Source organism: Pecten maximus, chromosome 16 (assembly GCF_902652985.1).
Source record: "Pecten maximus chromosome 16, xPecMax1.1, whole genome shotgun sequence".
Taxonomy (NCBI): Eukaryota; Metazoa; Mollusca; class Bivalvia; order Pectinida; family Pectinidae; genus Pecten; species Pecten maximus.
The window spans coordinates 19,852,010-19,871,691 of record NC_047030.1 but is presented as its reverse complement, the minus strand read 5'-3'; the positions used below and the strand labels follow the sequence as shown (position 1 = coordinate 19,871,691).

General features: G+C 37.4%; 1 protein-coding gene across 1 annotated transcript; it reads right to left on the bottom strand.

The window, feature by feature from the left end:
* Positions 1-289: 289 nt before the first annotated feature.
* LOC117345232 lies at positions 290-13,962 on the bottom strand. The gene is made up of 5 exons (XM_033908257.1): positions 13,810-13,962; positions 7,538-7,618; positions 3,319-3,572; positions 2,516-2,687; positions 290-1,990 (listed from the first exon to the last, which is right to left on the bottom strand). The coding sequence occupies exons 2-5, from the start codon at positions 7,611-7,613 to the stop codon at positions 1,833-1,835; spliced, it is 660 nt and encodes a 219-aa protein (XP_033764148.1). The 5' UTR covers positions 7,614-7,618; positions 13,810-13,962; the 3' UTR covers positions 290-1,832.
* Positions 13,963-19,682: the final 5,720 nt, after the last annotated feature.

The window sequence follows — 19,682 nt, the reverse complement described above, 5'->3', positions numbered from 1 at the left end:
CCATGTCATATTTTGTCAGAATGAAACAGATTTTGAATTCAATAGTAATTGAACATGGACACTATTTTCGGGTTAATAGTGAATGTAGCGTCCTATCGGACAATCACGGGCATATGTTGAAAGTCCCGTACACCAGAGCAACGAACAGCAATATTAGTCTGGACCTGAAAGCGGCATGTTGGGTTATTTATTTCAAAATAGGTTCACTTAAAATATGACAGCGATATTTCGATACGAAGACTGAGAGACAACGAGAAATTGAAAGAAAATACAAAATTACACACTGAAATGTTGTTGATACCATTTTATTTGTAGGATTAATATATTAAAAGATTGTGTCAGTGATTTATAAAACAAAATTGATTTCCCAACATGTTTCTACTCAAGCTACATTAATTCTAAATTAATCTTCATCTAGATCACGAACTTCTAATTCAACGACCTAACCTATGAATTTTAAGGCCCGAACCGGAACCATTTTAAGTTCAACAACCCGGAAAATTTCTACTAACATGACCCGGAGCTTTACAACAGTCTACGATTGACTACTTGTTGTTCGACAAGACTGGCGCATAGATATTTCTGTAGAACCACCAACACTTTAGCTTGTACACCTTTTTGCTTTCATTCACCGACAAAAGTTTTCCAACCAATACACACCAAAAAGTTAGTATTGACTAGCATAGTTATTCTCACACTTTTATTAATTTCACGTTTGAAGATTCATGACAGAAATTTGTTGTACACGTTAACATACTACGTAAACACATACATATGATCATCATCAATGACAGGTTTCTTATGTAGGTACGCATCAAACACATGACTTCTGCACGTGCACGTGCCTCTGGGTTCTATATGTGGCCATATGTTTTCTTCTCACATTTCAAGTTTGAAAGGGGAAGTAATTATATTGTATGTACACCATGGACAGTTGTGTTATTTATTTATGTTATTTATGCTTCATTTACTAAACCATTTACTAAACTGAAGAACACGTGACAAGATAAACCCAGAGTTTCACAGTAATAAACTCGGATATAGTGAGGAACATTTGACGATTCCCGTCACTGACAAACATGTTTCCCACTCAGCCCTGTAATTAACACACACACTCTCTAATACACTCGTACACTAATCCCTCACGTATAATTCAAACGTATATAAACCAATATTGATACAATAGTTTGGTTATATATCATAACTTTATGGTCATTTTAAAATCAGGAATGTATTGAACACATAACATGTACGAAGTATGAACACACATACTCACAATCTAATTCTATCCCGCGTATGGCAGTGATATTAGTTCGTTTTTTATGATTCCTGTACCTGGGTGTAGTTTTGCCCTATTGATCAAGCTTGCTTTTCACCACGATTTAATTAACTATGACCCCGGGCAATTTCTATCACCATCTCTCCACACTTGGGATCATACACACAATGACACCGACACGCAAGCCAGCACGACGAAGTTCAACAGAGTTACTTCCCTTCTTGTTCAAAAGGAAACACCATTCAGGAGTTACTTCCCTTGCAATGGATTTTGATTTGGGGAATCAACAAAAGGAAAATGTTCGAAAATAGTTTGATCGTGCAAAAGTTTCCATGTTAATTCTCTTCTCATCCACGACTCTTTCATGGAAGTTAAATGGCTTTAGCGTTGAAAATTCCAGCCGAAACATGATCACAATTTTCCGTTTTTGTGCACACTTGATGTTCCACAGTTCTTGTTTACAGGGAAATAGCCATTGTCACTGTTTTTGTTTTTATTTATTCGCGAGGTTAGTCTAGTGAATACTTGTTGTCATGGTGTATGTTGTCCCTGATTACGACTCCTGTCTGTAATTGACTCCAGTTTTGTTTCTGTACCATAAGTATGTAAGTAAGAGTGTGACCAGAAAGATACAAGCCAAACAGACGGCCACGATCACTCCGATGATTCGTGCTTGGTTGATGGCTTCTTCGAGGTCGATTGGTACATAATCTGAAAGGTCAAGTAATGCTACATTTAGACTCAAATCTTTTCAAGAAATATGCATTTGTAGTAAACATAATCTCCAAAAGAAACTTTGGCATTTCATACATCATTTATCTATTACCAAATTAAACAAATTAATCTTGAACAACTTAATCATCAAATATACACCGTGGATATAGCAACACTTGGTTTCTATGGCAACAATTACTTGTTACTATAGCAACATTTTGTTTCTATGACAACACTGACATGTTACTATAGCAACGCATGGTTTCTATGACAACACTGACATGTTACTATAGCAACGCATGGTTTCTATGACAACACTGACATGTTACTATAGCAACGCTTAGTTACTATGACAACACTTTCCGTCAATAGAAAACACAACTGTTACCATAGCAACACTTGGTTTCTATGACAAAACTGACATGTTACTATAGCAACGCATGGTTTCTATGGCAACACTTTCCGTCAACAGAAAACACATCTGTTACTATAGCAACACTTTGTTTCTATGACAACGCTTACCATCAATGATTTCCTGTTGGTCAGCGTCAGTGGTTGAACACTTTGAGGACACTGTGATGTTGAAGCCGTAGCCGTCAGTTTCGGTGTAGCTGGGTTTCTCTAGCACGGAGACCTCTAGGTACTGGGCACTCGTACACCAACCTTCCGGGATCTTCTTACCACATCCAAGTTCCTGTCCAAAATAGGTATATAATGTATATTTGTAATTTCAGTAATTGATATTGAGTATAATGGAATGATGTTTCACAAAATTATTAGATAATTTACATTAACGTGTGTATTAATCAACATTTTATTAACATTAATTCATCATTTTACTGACAGAAATAAGCAAACGATCGCAGTGGCTTAGGATAGTTACATTGTAAATGTTTAACATACTAAGTGAAACACTAACCCGAGTTTCTTCTGGCCCCTACACCAGACTTGGACATTTTGACAGATATCCTGGAATTCGTCTGTCCCCTGACACAGACTTGGGACATTTTGACAGGCCTATCTGTCTGAATATCGAAGTCTGGTATCAGGACCAGAGGAAAGTCGGGCTAGATTTTAACGAAGAATTTGAGTAGGAATATAATTCATTTTCATAAGTTTCTGCCATGGTAACCAAAGCATCTATTTTTGCGATATTTTGATGGACATGGCCGGTGACATGTCGCATGAAACATGAATTGACTTGGAAATATAATTCGGGTGTCGCCTCACCTCCGGATACCTGTTATATCAACTAAGACTAATTGTGTGACTCCGAATCGAGGGGGTAATCACCACCAGTAAATGTTGTACAGTGATATACTCACAGCTACTGCATCCCTTTTCTCGAAATGCTTGCCAGAGACGTGAACTTTAGCAAAACAGAATTCCATACGACTATCCACAACGTCCACACAGAGTTGACGGTATCCACAGTCGGCGGGCTTCTCACCCACAGCCGATATCAGTACGCTGTAGTATCCTTTGGGCGCCTTCCCGCTGGACGACAGATGAGCCTCCTGACTAAATCCCAGTTCCAATTCCCCACACTGAGTGGAGGCGGCTCCTGTGTCCATTAGAGCTGAAACGATAACGATTCAGAGTTTACAATTCGTGAAAATTAATTGTCAATAATGGCTACATTAGGACGTTTGCCGTTGCATATCGTCAGGAAATGTCGAATAATAAAATATTGGCTGAAATTGATCAAATGTGAGAATATTGTTCTTGAGTCGGTTTATGAAGATATGGAGGATTGCAACCACAGAAATTGTAATTGGCGTTGCCAAGTTAGAAAAATATTATTGTCTTCTGGTTTCGGTAGTGTCTGGTTAACTCATTATATTGATAATGAAAAGGTATTTTTACATTGCTTTAAGCAGAGTTTGATTGATGCTTTTATTCAAGCAAGAAATGAATTTATTGAAATATCTTCTAAATGTTATCTGTATAAATATATTGTTGACACCTTCACACTGCAATTCTATCTAACAAAATCTATTCCTGATCCGTATCGTAAACTTATTTCGAAATTAAGACTTTCATCGCATAAGCTTTATATAGAAGAAGGCTGGTATCGTAATATTCCAAGGTCAAATAGGTTATGTCGTTATTGCAACCAGAACCAAGTAGAGGACGAATTCCATTTCATCCTTATTTGTCCACTATATGTTGATATTCGAAAAAGATTCATTAAAAAATATTATTGGAATCACCCGTCTTCTTTTAAACTTCTCCAATTGCTTTCTGTTCACAATAAAAAAGAGTTATGTAATCTTGGAAAATATTTACAGTCAAGCTGGTTACTACGGTCGGGATTCCAACCTTTAGTATAGATCAATATCGTTTGTACGTGTTTATCTCCAGCTATACCTATTTTTTGTTCATACCCTAACTATTCATCTAAATTATGTACACTTTGTATTTAGTGCTGTATTAACGATGTTAGTTACTTATCTCTATTTATATCTATTTATATATATTGTTTGTTCATCATGTAATTATTCTCACGAAGTATATATTTGCATTTGAAAAATCCTATATACTTATTTTAGTTATACCTATTGTTTGGTAACTACTATCTATCTACTCTTACAAACTGTATTATTTACTTTTATTAATGACTTAAGGTACTTGTCTCCAGTTATGTTTATTGTTTTGTCCACCCCCCTGAATACTCTGATTGTGTTTTTGTTGTTAAAATCAATATTTTCGGATGCTTTTCACCAGTTACGCCTACTGTTTTGTTCATCCTCTATAACAATTAGTTACGTATTGTATATATGTGTATGTTGATGCTTCTATGTTATACTTATGAGCCGTAAGGCTTCAAGTTGAATAAACTAAACTAAACTAAACAATTCGTGAAAATTAATTGTCAATAATGGCTACATTTGCTCAACAGAACATTGTATTTCCAAAATCATTACTGGTAGATGACTCGCACGGTTTCACCAGTAGATGTCACACGATTATACCAGTAGATGTCACACGGTTTTACCAGTAGATGTCACGCGGTTATACCAGTAGATGTCACACGGTTATACCAGTAGATGTCACACGGTTTCACCAATGGATGTCACACGGTTCACCAGTAGATGTCACACGGTTTTATCAGTAAATGTCACACGGTTATACCAGTAGATGTCGCACGGTTTTACCAGTAGATGTCACACGGTTTCACCAGTAGATGTCACACGGTTATACCAGTAGATGTCACACGGTTATACCAGTAGATGTCACACGGTTTTACCAGTGGATGTCACACGGTTCACCAGTAGATGTCACACGGTTATACCAGTAGATGTCACACGGTTTTACCAGTGGATGTCACACGGTTTCACCAGTGGATGTCACACGGTTCACCAGTAGATGTCGCACGGTTTTACCAGTGGATGTCACACGGTTTCACCAGTAGATGTCACACGGTTATACCAGTAGATGTCACACGGTTATACCAGTAGATGTCACACGGTTCACCAGTGGATGTCACACGGTTTCACCAGTAGATGTCACACGGTTTCACCAGTAGATGTCACACGGTTTTATCAGTGGATGTCACACGGTTATACCAGTAGATGTCACACGGTTTTATCAGTGGATGTCACACGGTTTCACCAGTAGATGTCACACGGTTTCACCAGTAGATGTCACACGGTTTTATCAGTAAATGTCACACGGTTATACCAGTAGATGTCACACGGTTATACCAGTAGATGTCACACGGTTATACCAGTAGATGTCACACGGTTTCACCAGTAGATGTCACACGGTTTCACCAGTAGATGTCACACGGTTTTATCAGTAAATGTCACACGGTTTCACCAGTAAATGTCACACGGTTTCACCAGTAGATGTCACACGGTTATACCAGTAGATGTCGCACGGTTTCACCAGTAGATGTCACACGGTTTCACCAGTAGATGTCACACGGTTTTATCAGTAAATGTCACACGGTTATACCAGTAGATGTCACACGGTTATACCAGTAGATGTCACACGGTTATACCAGTAGATGTCACACGGTTTCACCAGTGGATGTCACACGGTTTCACCAGTAGATGTCACACGGTTTTACCAGTAGATGTCAAACGGTTTTTATCAGTAGATGTCACACGGTTTCACCAGTAGATGTCACACGGTTTTACCAGTAAATGTCACACGGTTTTACCAGTAGATGTCACACGGTTTTATCAGTAAATGTCACACGGTTTCACCAGTAAATGTCACACGGTTCACCAGTAGATGTCACACGATTTTACCAGTAGATGTCACACGATTTTACCAGTAGATGTGACACGGTTTATCAGTAAATGTCACACGGTTTCACCAGTAGATGTCACACGGTTTCACCAGTAAATGTCACACAGTTTATCAGTAAATGTCACACGGTTTCACCAGTGGATATCACACAGTTTCACCAGTAGATGTCAAACGGGGTTTTTTTCAGTAGATGTCACACGGTTTTACCAGTAAATGTCACACGGTTTTACCAGTAAATGTCATATGGTTTCAGAAAAAAATAGGGAACTTGGTAAATTAGGATGTAAAAACATGGCCGTCCGTCAAAACTCTTACAATCTGATTGTTGACACATTTCATTAATCTCGTGACACATGACAGTTAAACAGTATGATCAGGTTCACAAAATAACACAAAATCGGGATGATTTATTTGATATGGATTTTTGCTTGAATTCCATCAAATGTCAACGAAATTCAACGAGATTTAATCATCCAGTCACACTTTGTGTGGAACAAGAGGTCAAATCTACAACAATGCTGTGATTCACATATTCCTAAACGTTATCTTTGTATATAGTAACATTATCGTTGTACATATGATAAATACATTGAAATTGTAGGACGCTCACTTCCAGTAGCATTGACAAAAAACGAGTTTTGCAATGTAACGACATTCATTATCAAAAATAACATCATTGAAAAAAAATCTTATTCTATAATTATGATGTTGTATTATTTTGGACAGTTAATTAAGTTTACAACATGGTCAATAATTTTAATGTCTTTTCTATAAATCTACAAACTTTTTTAGGCGACCAGTATTGCAAATTTAAAACATTCCTTTCATTTTCAAGGTGCGCGGATGGTTATAGTGATAAATTGGTATATAAATATTTTTTCCTCAGCGCAGTAATCTGACTGTTATTACAAATGAATAGATAATGAAATTCGTCTCCAACATCTATGTTACAGAGAGGACATATTCTACTTTCCGTTATTATACCTGTCTATCTTCTGGTTTCAATGGGAAATTTTAAATTTGATTTTCTTAGTTTAGATACATGTATTAATTCTCTATCCTTCTTCCCAAGTCGTTTCAAATATTCTTCTGGGCCGACATTATTCTTAAAACTAAAATAGATATTGTTATGTCATATATATATTTGTTATATGTATATATGTTCTTCAGAAGGAAAAGGTAAATATTACTGATGAAATTCTAAAAATAGGTAAAGATTACTGATGAAATTCTAAAAATAGATAAAGATTACTGATGAAATTCTAAAAATAATGTACTACTTACCCTCTATAACAGCCTTTTCACATCTGGCGCCTGACAGTAGCACACTGGCCAGAAAAACAACCAGGAGAGGGTTCATGGTGACTGTAACAGAGATACAATTTATAACATTTTAAAAAAATTAAAGGAAATAAAATTTAAACGACCACGATGCATAATAATCTGTATAATAAAGTCGAAGACATACGTAATACATCAATCCAATACTGTATCTTGTGTATGGGCCCTACAGGTATTCCATCTTTTACACAAGGTAAATTCAAAAAAAAAACTTGAACTATTTATACCATTACTCACCAATACACAGACTATGATTAATGAGATGTGCACCAGCTCAACATGCGTGACTTGGATAGAGTGTACGAGTGTTATAGTATTAACCACGGTGTGGCTAATATTTGTTATACATACAATGAGCGTGGTTAATATTTGATATACATGTAGATGTGTTTCACGATCGTGGTTTATATTTGATGTAGATGTACAATGTTTTTCACGTGCGTTGCTAATATTTGATGTAGATGTCTTTCACGAGCATGGCTTATATTTGATGTACATGTATTTCACGAGCGTGGCTAATATTGGATGTCTACGAGAGCCCCTTATTCAAGGAATTCATTAATCTTATTTTATTTATTTATTTATTTTGCGAATCCTGTTATATTGGTGTTTTCTTGTTTTGGAATGGAATTAAGTTCCTATCAAAATGTTTGCGTTTATAAAATCCAAACAATACCGTTCTATCTGACTTTCAACACGACACACCTGTATTACGTTCATCGACGATAGAAATATAGTTTTAGGTAGTACAGTTCAAGTGTTGTTGTGTTATGTTATAAATCTACCAAAATAAAACAGGAAGAACAGAAGACCTGATGACCCTTCCACAGAATACACACGTTTTACATGTTTAATGAGGGATGACGTCACTGACGAGAAGGTCGCGTGATCACGAGCTAATTACATATGCAGACAGGCGCATATTACCATAATTAGTGTCGGGCGTGGTAATTACCTAACTGCGTCTTAAATTCCCAATTTTTATCTTGACACACTTCAAAACAAATAAAACAATGACCATAATAAAACTAGTGTGAATGTTCTTGTTTATTACAATTGATTGATGTTGTTTATAACGATGGATAGGTGTTGTTTATAACGATGGATAGATGTTGTTTATAACAATGGATAGGTGTTGTTTATAACGATGGATAGGTGTTGTTTATAACGATGGATAGGTGTTGTTTATAACGATGGATAGATGTTGTTTATAACAATGGATACAATTATGCGTTGTTTATAACGATGGATATATGTTTTTTTATAACGTTGGATATGTGTTGTTTATAGCAATGGATAAGTGTCGTTTATAACGATGAATTGTTGTTGTTTATAACAATGGATATGTGTTGTTTATAACAATGGATATGTGTTGTTTATAATAACGGATATGTCTTGTTTATAGCAATGGATTGATGTTGTTTATAACGATGGATTGTAGTTGTTTATAACAATGGAAATTTTGTTTATAATAACGGATATGTGTTGTTTATAACGATGGATATGTGTTGTTTATAACGATGGATATGTGTTGTTTATAACGATGGATATGTGTTGTTTATAACAATGGATATGTGTTGTTTATAACAATGGATATGTGTTGTTTATAACGATGGATATGTGTTTATAACGATGGATATGTGTTTATAACGATGGATATGTGTTGTTTATAACAATGGATATGTGTTGTTTATAACGATGGATATGTGTTATTTATAACGATGGATATGTGTTGTTTATAACGATGGATTGTTGTTGTTTATAACAATGGATATTTTGTTTATAATAACGGATATGGGTTGTTTATAACGATGGATATGTGTTGTTTATAACGATGGATATGTGTTGTTTATAACAATGGATATTTTGTTTATAATAACGGATATGTCTTGTTTATAACGATGGATATGTATTGTTTATAACAATGGATATGTGTTGTTTATAACAATGGATATGTGTTGTTTATAACAATGGATATTTTGTTTATAATAACGGATAGGTCTTGTTTATAACAATGGATATGTGTTGTTTATAACGATGGATATGTGTTGTTTATAACAATACGCGTAGATATCCTAAGTGTTATTTAAGACCGGTTTTTATAATGTACACATTGGAGATACGGTACATAAGGTTAGGACAGCGGTGTTGCTATAGAACAGACCACAGGGACCTGACATCCACAGTCCATATATATGTATTATACGTACAGTTATCTAATACATATAAATGGACCATGGGCTATGAATTTGTACCAAGTCCCTGTGAAACAAGCCACTGTTGAATACAGCTAAACGACGTTCATTAAATCGTAGAACAAACTGAAACAGTAGCCTTCCCTCGTACCTGTCCTTCCTGAGAGCTATACTGACAAATGATGTGAAAGCAGGTGACCCCAGACGGTCACGTACCTTTTTGCCCAGGTAATCTTTCTAAAATGGACACCATCATTTATCTTACCTGTATGTCATATGGCACGTATAGTACAGGACTGGAGGTGACACGACATTGGGACGAGTCTGTAGGAATTCCCAGTGTCTTATGAATACAAGTCAGAAAGTTAAATGCGTAAAACGTTGTGTGAAGAAACCTACAAATGGGCGGTTGGGGCGTAGGAATGGCAAAGGGCGCCATACTGGGAAGTTCATGGTAAAATTTCGCATCATAATTAGCATGAAATTCTCGTCAAGGAAGACTGCCTGTGTGATAAAGACACCGTACAATGTACCGTCAATATGGCGGAATGGTAGTCGGCTGCACTTAGACCGTAACCTGCTACGGAGTACGTTAATTTGAATATTTTTGTACTTACGACTGCATTTACATATGTAATAAATCAGCAGACTCGGGATGTATTTGTCAAACTACACTGCCCCATGGGGCATGTTGGCTTATCTATCTGATATATATATGTGGGATAATTCTTCTTATTAAGCTCTAAACGTGTAATAAAGCGCATAATACTATGAACGCACGAAACTCAGAATTATTGTTTCAAGGGTTGCAAATGAATTAAAATATGTTAGATTAATATACGTGGTACCGAGATGATTTTACTGAATTTGTCCTTCTGTACACCTCACTTCCGGCGACAGTTCCGGAACCTCACCGATAGGACACCAACAACTGAAGAGATCTTGCTGCATGACAATGACGTCACTCCTAATGCTGAGCAAGGTAGTGGATTTTGTATGGGTGGGGTTTAAGTTCCTTTAAGGACGGTTGTCAAGGAGACATTAGCAGCCAGGATCATATAAGGACGGTTGTCAAGGAGACACAAGCTGCCATGATTATAAAAGGATGGATGTAAAATGACACCAAAAGCCATGGCCACATAAGAACAGCTGTCATGGAGACATCAACAGCCAGAGCTATAACGACGGGTGTAAAGGAGACACAAAAACACACAGCTGCCAGGGAGACACCACCAGGTAGGGTTATATAAGGACGGTTGTCAAGGAGACACCGACCGCCAGGGTTATATAAGGACGGTTGTCAAGGAGACACTAATCGCCAGGGTTATATAAGGACGGTTGTCAAGGAGACACCAACCATCAGGGTTATATAAGGACGGTTTTCAAGGAGACACCAACCGCGAGGGTTATATAAGGACGGTTGTCAAGGAGACACCGACCGCCAGGGTTATATAAGGACGGTTGTCAAGGAGACACCGACCGCCAGGGTTATATAAGGACGGTTGTCAAGGAGACACTAATCGCCAGGGTTATATAAGGACGGTTGTCAAGGAGACACCAACCGCGAAGGTTATATAAGGACGGTTGTCAAGGAGACACCAACCGCCAGGGTTATATAAGGACGGCTGTCAAGGAGACACCAACCGCCAGGGTTATATAAGGACGGCTGTCAAGGAGACCCCAACCGCCAGGGTTATATAAGGACGGTTGTCAAGGAGACACCAACCGCCAGGGTTATATAAGGACGGTTGTCAAGAAGACCCCAACCGCCAGGGTTATATAAGGACGGTTGTCAATGAGACACCAACCGTCAGGGTTATATAAAGACGGGCATTTGGGGGAAGAATAAGACGAACCCAGATAGGGCGTTAGAACCGACACAGTAAGACTCTTTATCTCTCCTCTATCAAACCTTCTTTTCCTATACGACTCCCTTGCTACTCCCTCTTTGCCTTTAAGTTGAACGTCCGCCCCTATGAGAAAGGTAATGAGTTTTGTCCCCAAACATACCAAACAAAGCAGCCTTCCGAAATAAAATCACCACATACATACATCGAACACGGGGAGACTGTCCGAAATGACCTTAGCTGTTGCTAGGACGTTAAACAATACAAAACTAAAGCAACCCCTTAGTGCTTTTAAATTAAGTGTCCGCGCCTGTGAGGAAGGCTTAAGGTTCTGTCACCTAGTCGAGACATACATTGTGCCGACATCATTATTACAGTGTCTGACGTGTCCTGTCCCCCCATTCTAGTGTATAATGGTCTCAAATTTTGGAAAGCATTATTGAATTTAAGGGAAAATGTTATGCTTTCCTTTGGAAATTTTAAGTTAAGGAGCATGACTGAAACTGGCTTCAATTGTTGATTAAATAAATATTCATATCTTGGAACTCGATTAAATATTTTTGAAATGACACATACTGAATCACAATGTCTATATTGTATGTAAGTAAAGCTATATTAAAATTGGATGTTAGACAATCCTCTAAGGCCACCAGTGTTTTCGTAGTATCCCGAGGCTAGCTTTGTTTGTGACGTTTACGTGTCCGAGTGGCGATTACGATGACAGACTAATATAATTCCCACAATAGCATCTCCTGGCGTTAACAATGGCCATCTCATTGACAGTCTGACGTCTATAAACAGGGTCTAAAGAGAGAGTGACGTCACAAGTGCTGATTTATGTAGAAAGATGTAAATAGTTACATATGAAGTGGCTTAATCATGGTTGTAAGAAATTACGTTTGGAATACTGGTACTGTTTACATAGAGATAATGCAACTGAAATAGTTTGAATTTTTTGCAACGAAATCGTATCATAATGAGAAATTAAAATCGGAATAGTTTACAGAGAAACTGTAATCATTCTGTTTACATAGAAGTACTGCGTCTGAAATAGTTTGATGTTTTTTTCAGAAATTAATTCTGAATTATTTATACTATTTACATAAAAATTCTGCGTCTGAAATAGAAATTTACACAGCCTAGCATTGTGAGGTATGAATTGTAACATATGTGTAATGTTACAACACGTTTTCGAGTATTACGTCTGAAATATTCATACTACATGTACATTGAAATACTACTTCTGAAATTGTAAAAACTGGTATGTATGATTACTTGTGATTAAGACATCGCGGATAATTCAATATGAATTTTCCAACGTATTATTTAAACGACATTGCACGGTATGTCCGAAAACTTCTGCAGTGGACTGTGGAAATGTGGTATCCTTAACACCAGATGGGTATTATTGGTAATGTCACGTTTTTGAAATCGACATCACGTGAACATGTGCTTCTGATAACTTGACTACGACATACATGCACAATGGGATATGTCTTATTGTAACTGAGAATACAGTAGGACAGTATGGGCTGTTTCCGGTTCCGGCCTGACCGGATGTTAGAACTTCACTACACGTATACACAAATTCACACAAGTACATAGTAGTATGAATGGACTAGGCTATCTGTTATAAAGTTACCGTTCACACGAATTTCCTGTAAAATAAAGGAATTGCTAAAACGATAAAAACAACATTTTTAAGCCGTGCAAGTGGCATTTCTCTACAATTGTTTATACTGTATAAATTACTAAAAACGTTTTGGAGATCAAAATCATCCTCATATATCCTCGGTTACAAAATTGTTTCAAAATATCATTTAAATTTACAATTCGCATGCATCAAGTTATTTACATGTATATTTAAATAATTCCATTATTTTCTGCAGTACCGGTTTAATTAAAACTGTCAGACAGGCTGTTTATACATGCATTATCATTGTTCCGACACATGTTAATTAACGGCAGTAAATTGCAGCTAGGAGTCACCTTTAATTCGTTTTCAAGGTTGATACCAACAGCCGTTTGTTCGGACATCAATCTTAATTTGTTCGTCTTGCGTTGATTTCGATAGTTGTACGAAGTAAGAAAAATAGAAAACGAAGAAAATTATCGGGATGGGGAGAGAGGGAGAGATAGACTAGAATGTGTGATAGAAAGAAAGAAGACTTACCTTTTAAGACGAGAGCCTGGTGACTTTGATGCGACCTACACCTGTTACTGAAGGGAGTTAGTATACCTGAGCTGTTGCACTTCGTTAACTGAAACAATATGAGGCCCTGCAGAAGGGATGGCGTAGACGAGGGGCCCCAGGGGAGATACGTATATCACGTCAGTTTTATGTACGTCAAGATGTGTCCACAACTGTGTTACTGAGGACAATAGGTATATCAGTCTTACACACTTTGTTTGTACATTGTTTCGAATAGACGGACTCAACACATCAGTAAACGGCAGCAGCTGTGTGTTATAAAGGGTTTCTCGGTATTGGAATTACTTTGTATGATGGCTCTATATGGGAAATTATGTAAATACAAATAACATTATACAAGTATAATAGATTCATTACCATACGGTTAAGATCTACGTGATGTCATTAACTTATCATAAGGATACGCGTAATACATTTGTTTTTATTTCACTTGTTGGTTCAAAGGTCGGTAGCTATATTGTCATTTGCCGGCTATCATTTGTGTGCTGAATGTTGTCGTTTTAGAGTACTAGTGTGAATGTTGTCGTTTTGAGGGTACTCGTCTGAATGTTGTCGGTTTATGGTACTCGTGTGACGGTTGTCGTTTTGAGGGTACTTGTGTGGCGGTTGTCGTTTTGAGGGTACTCTTGTGAATGTTGTCGTTTTGAGGGTACTCGTGTTAATGTTGTCGGTTTAGGGTACTCGTCTGAATGTTGTCGTTTGGAGGGTACTAGTGTGAATGTTGTCGTTTTTAGGGTACATGTACTCGTGTGAATGTTGTCGTTTGAGGGTACTCGTCTGAATGTTGTCGTTTTGAGGGTATTAGTGTGAATGTTGTCGTTTGGAGGGTACTAGTGTGAATGTTGTCGTTTTGAGGGTAGTCTTGTGATTGTTGTCGTTTTGAGGGTATTAGTGTGAATGTTGTCGTTTTGAGGGTACTCTTGTGAATGTTGTCGCTTTGAGGGTATTAGTGTGAATGTTGTCGTTTTGAGGGTAGTCTTGTGATTGTTGTCGTCTTAGGGTACTCGTGTGAATGTTGTCGTTTTGAGGGTACTCGTGTGAATGTTGTCGTTTTGAGGGTACTCGTGTGAATGTTGTTGTTTTGAGGGTAGTCTTGTGATTGTTGTCGTTTGAGGGTACTCGTGTGAATGTTGTCGTTTTGAGGGTACTTGTGTGAATGTTGTCGTTTTGAGGGTAGTCTTGTGATTGTTGTCGTTTGAGGGTACTCGTGTGAATGTTGTCGTTTTGAGGGTACTTGTGTGAATGTTGTCGTTTTGAGGGTAGTCTTGTGATTGTTGTCGTTTGAGGGTACTCGTGTGAATGTTGTCGTTTTGAGGGTACTTGTGTGAATGTTGTCGTTTTGAGGGTACTTGTGTGAATGTTGTCGTTTTGAGGGTAGTCTTGTGATTGTTGTCGTTTGAGGGTACTCGTGTGAATGTTGTCGTTTTGAGGGTACTCTTGTGAATGTTGTCGTTTTGAGGGTACTCGTTTAAATGTTGTCGTCTTAGGGTACTCGTGTGAATGTTGTCGTTTTTAGAGTACTCGTGTGGAGGTTGTCGTTTTTCACAGAACTCGTTTAAAATTTTTGTCTTTCTAGGATAACTATACTGCAACTGTTTACTATAAGTTGAATTGTCACATTATTTCCCGATATTACATGTGTAACACTATCAGATAGCTATTTAACCACATCGGAGCTCCCACATACGGCCCCAGACCACAGTCATATCGCTATGTACATTGTATGCGTGTAGATATGTATACATTTATACCAAAGAGTGACATTTGTTTACTATTTTAAAATATATCTTTATTTATAAGACCCTTTATGCTATTGGTCAAATTTATGTAATCAACCAATGAAAAGCGTCCGTACAAGATAAAAATGCCGGTGTTGATGTGACCGTGATGTCCTTCCCCTAGGCTGTCCCGGATGACGAATGTCGAGTTGACAGGGCCGGCCTGTTACCTGTCGAGAAGGTCATTTGTCTCGCTGGTGCTCGTCTGTCTTAGCTAGAGAAACTTATTCAATCTTACCTCTTTATCATTGTTATTTGTTCCCTATTGTGTTTCTAGAAGCAGACGCCATTGTTGTTGGCGCTTAGTCCATACAGCATATGACACAATGTTATTGATCAATGACTGGCGTACTATATTTAATACAATGCAATGTATGTTGTCGTACAGACAACAAAATGGCGACCAAACACTTGTACCTGTTCATATTGAACACCAATTGATTTTAACCCCAGAACGAACCTCCACCACGCTCACAGGTGATATATGTTGTTATGTAGGGCCTCGGTCCTTTCCGTCAAAACTCGGATTCAAACGATAACGGTACATGCCTTATTCGGTAAAATAATATATTAATGCAGTCAGATAAATCACGAGAAATAGCGTTGAAGTAAAACAGATTTTGAGATTCGGATCGACTTGAGGGGTTCACCCCACACGACAGAGAAAATACTAAATCACACAGGTCAACTTTGGCCGGCCGTCTGTCCGTCGTCGGTTTGACTGTCCAGATGTTGGTTTCCAGACAATAACTTGAGAAAAAAAGGATGGACTTTGATGGGATTTCATTTAATGTTAGATAATAAGGTAATACACTGCGGGACTGAGTTTGATGTCGAAAGGTCAACTACGAAGGTCATTGTTGCTAAAAATAGATCATTTTCGTCAAATTTTGGTTTCCGTATATTTACCTCAGAAAAGATTGATGGATTTGGTTAAACCTTCATACAATGTTAGCTTATAAAGGTAATACAGAGTGTGATTGAGTTTGGAGTCAAAAGGTCAACCTCAAAGGTTACTATTTCTAAAAATAAACTTGACTTACAGATGATAACTTGTGCCAGGGTTGATGTAGTCTAATATTATTATACAAAATATACAGTATAGGGTGGGATTGAGTTAGGGGTCAAAAGGTCAGCTGTAAAGGTCACTTACTAAAAGAGACAATTATCACCATATTTAGAACCCCGAATCAAAGATGCGGGAAGCAAAGTTTGTCAGAATAACACCGGTAGTCAGCTGCCACTGAAATAAGGTTTTCATAACCATATTCTCATTTTACGCTCAGTCCCGTTAAGAAATGACTGTTAAAACGAGTCATCTGTCAAGGGAGACAATTCAAAACAAGCTACTAGTGACATTGAAAAATTATCACCTAGAGAAGCATCTCCTCAAAACAGAACAAATGTTGATTGATATGTATTTTTTATTCTCCATATATGCAGCAAGTTGTATTTTGTGGGCTTGCTCAAGTGTATATTATATTCCATACATAATTTGATGACGTCATCATTAATGCTACATAATGTGATGACGTCATATCACACTTGATACATGTATACATTAATATGAGAATGAAATATGAAAGTCTTTATAAAAGGACTTATGTAACTTTAACAATAACAGAAAAGATTAAACTGTAGATTGGTATTATAGTATTTGGTCATATCACGTAATACACGACCTCGTGCGAATGACGAGACGGTGACAAATAAGATAACGGTATAATGATATTCCCCAGACAGAACTGGGTCGTTAACATGCTTGTTTCACAAGAAAAAAAGGATCAATTTACATATTATACAAAACATGATGTTGACCGAGGTCAAATAAACCAACGAGAGCTTGATCAAAACGAGAACAATTCAATGCCAGGCTCACATCATGTCAGGGATGCGTGATGACGTCACATTTTCACTGCAATAAAGTATGACGTCATTTGTGACCTATTGAAAAAACATGTTCACTGCTCCCATTTCTGTTAATTTTAGTGGTGGAATTGACGAAAAACATACACGGTAAGGCAGACGTCACTCCCACCGCTGTTTATTACACGGGTTGGGAGTGGTGAAACACATACACGTTATGGTAGACGTCACTCCCACTGCTGTTTATTACACGGGTTGGGAGTGGTGAAACACATACACGTTATGGTAGACGTCACTCCCACTGCTGTTTATTACACGGGTTGGGAGTGGTGAAACACATACACGTTATGGTAGACGTCACTCCCACTGCTGTTTATTACACGGGTTGGGAGTGGTGAAACACATACACGTTATGGTAGACGTCACTCCCACTGCTGTTTATTACACGGGTTGGGAGTGGTGAAACACATACACGTTATGGTAGACGTCACTCCCACTGCTGTTTATTACACGGGTTGGGAGTGGTGAAACACATACACGTTATGGTAGACGTCACTCCCACTGCTGTTTATTACACGGGTTGGGAGTGGTGAAACACATACACGTTATGGTAGACGTCACTCCCACTGCTGTTTATTACACGGGTTGGGAGTGGTGAAACACATACACGTTATGGTAGACGTCACCCCCACTGTTGTTTATTACACGGGTTGGGAGCCGTGAACCTTAAAGACCTCTGGTAGTAATAGATTTATCATTATACACGGTATAATACATTTTAACACCAATTCAATTTTCTATACACATATTACCAATATATATACATGTAATGTTATGAACTATTTACAATTTGTATCCATATTTACCATAACCTTATATAAACAGCTCTGTATTTACAATTTAAGTTCATCCTGGTAGCACTAAACATATCATTATGATCATTATGTTATTTATATATTGTTGGCATTACCAAACATTTATATACAACACGACACACGAGTTATGGCAAATATTGAGCATGGCTGAGCGAGAGAGACTGGAGCCTACCTGAGGTCATATACACCTTCAGGTAAAATCGCAATAAAATCATACATGGATTGTGGGTATTTCTCCTAGCATGGACGGTAATATACTCCGAGTTTGTAGAAACCAAAAGCTATATCTATGTCATGGATAAAGCTCTATAAAGAAACATTGCTTACTGGAGAAGTCCCATATGTAACTACACAGGTAACCTTTACTAATGAGGTTTTTACAGGTTCAATTGGTTGATAACTTTATTACAGGTACAACTTACTACAGACGTTATTACAGGTACAACTAACTACAGACGTTATTACAGGTACAACTAACTACAGACGTTATTACAGGTACAACATACTACAGACGTTATTACAGACATAACTTACTATAGACGTTATTACAGGTACAACTTACTACAGACGTTATTACAGGTACAACTTACTACAGACGTTATTACAGGTACAACTTACTATAGACGTTATTATAGGTACAACTTACTACAGACGTTATTATAGGTACAACTTACTACAGACGTTATTATAGGTACAACTTACTACAGACGTTATTACAGGTACAACTTACTATAGACGTTATTATAGGTACAACTTACTACAGACGTTATTACAGGTACAACTTACTATAGACGTTATTATAGGTACAACTTACTACAGACGTTATTACAGGTACAACTTACTACAGACGTTATTACAGGTACAACTAACTATAGACGTTATTACAGGTACAACTTACTATAGACGTTATTACAGGTACAACTTACTATAGACGTTATTACAGGTACAACTTACTACAGACGTTATTACAGGTACAACTTACTATAGACGTTATTATAGGTACAACTTACTATAGACGTTATTACAGGTACAACTTACTACAGACGTTATTACAGGTACAACTTACTACAGACGTTATTACAGGTACAACTTACTATAGACGTTATTACAGGTACAACTTACTATAGACGTTATTACAGGTACAACTTACTATAGACGTTATTACAGGTACAACTTACTATAGACGTTATTACAGGTACAACTAACTACAGACGTTATTACAGGTACAACTTACTATAGACGTCATTACAGGTACAACTTACTATAGACGTTATTACAGGTACAACTTACTATAGACGTTATTACAGGTACAACT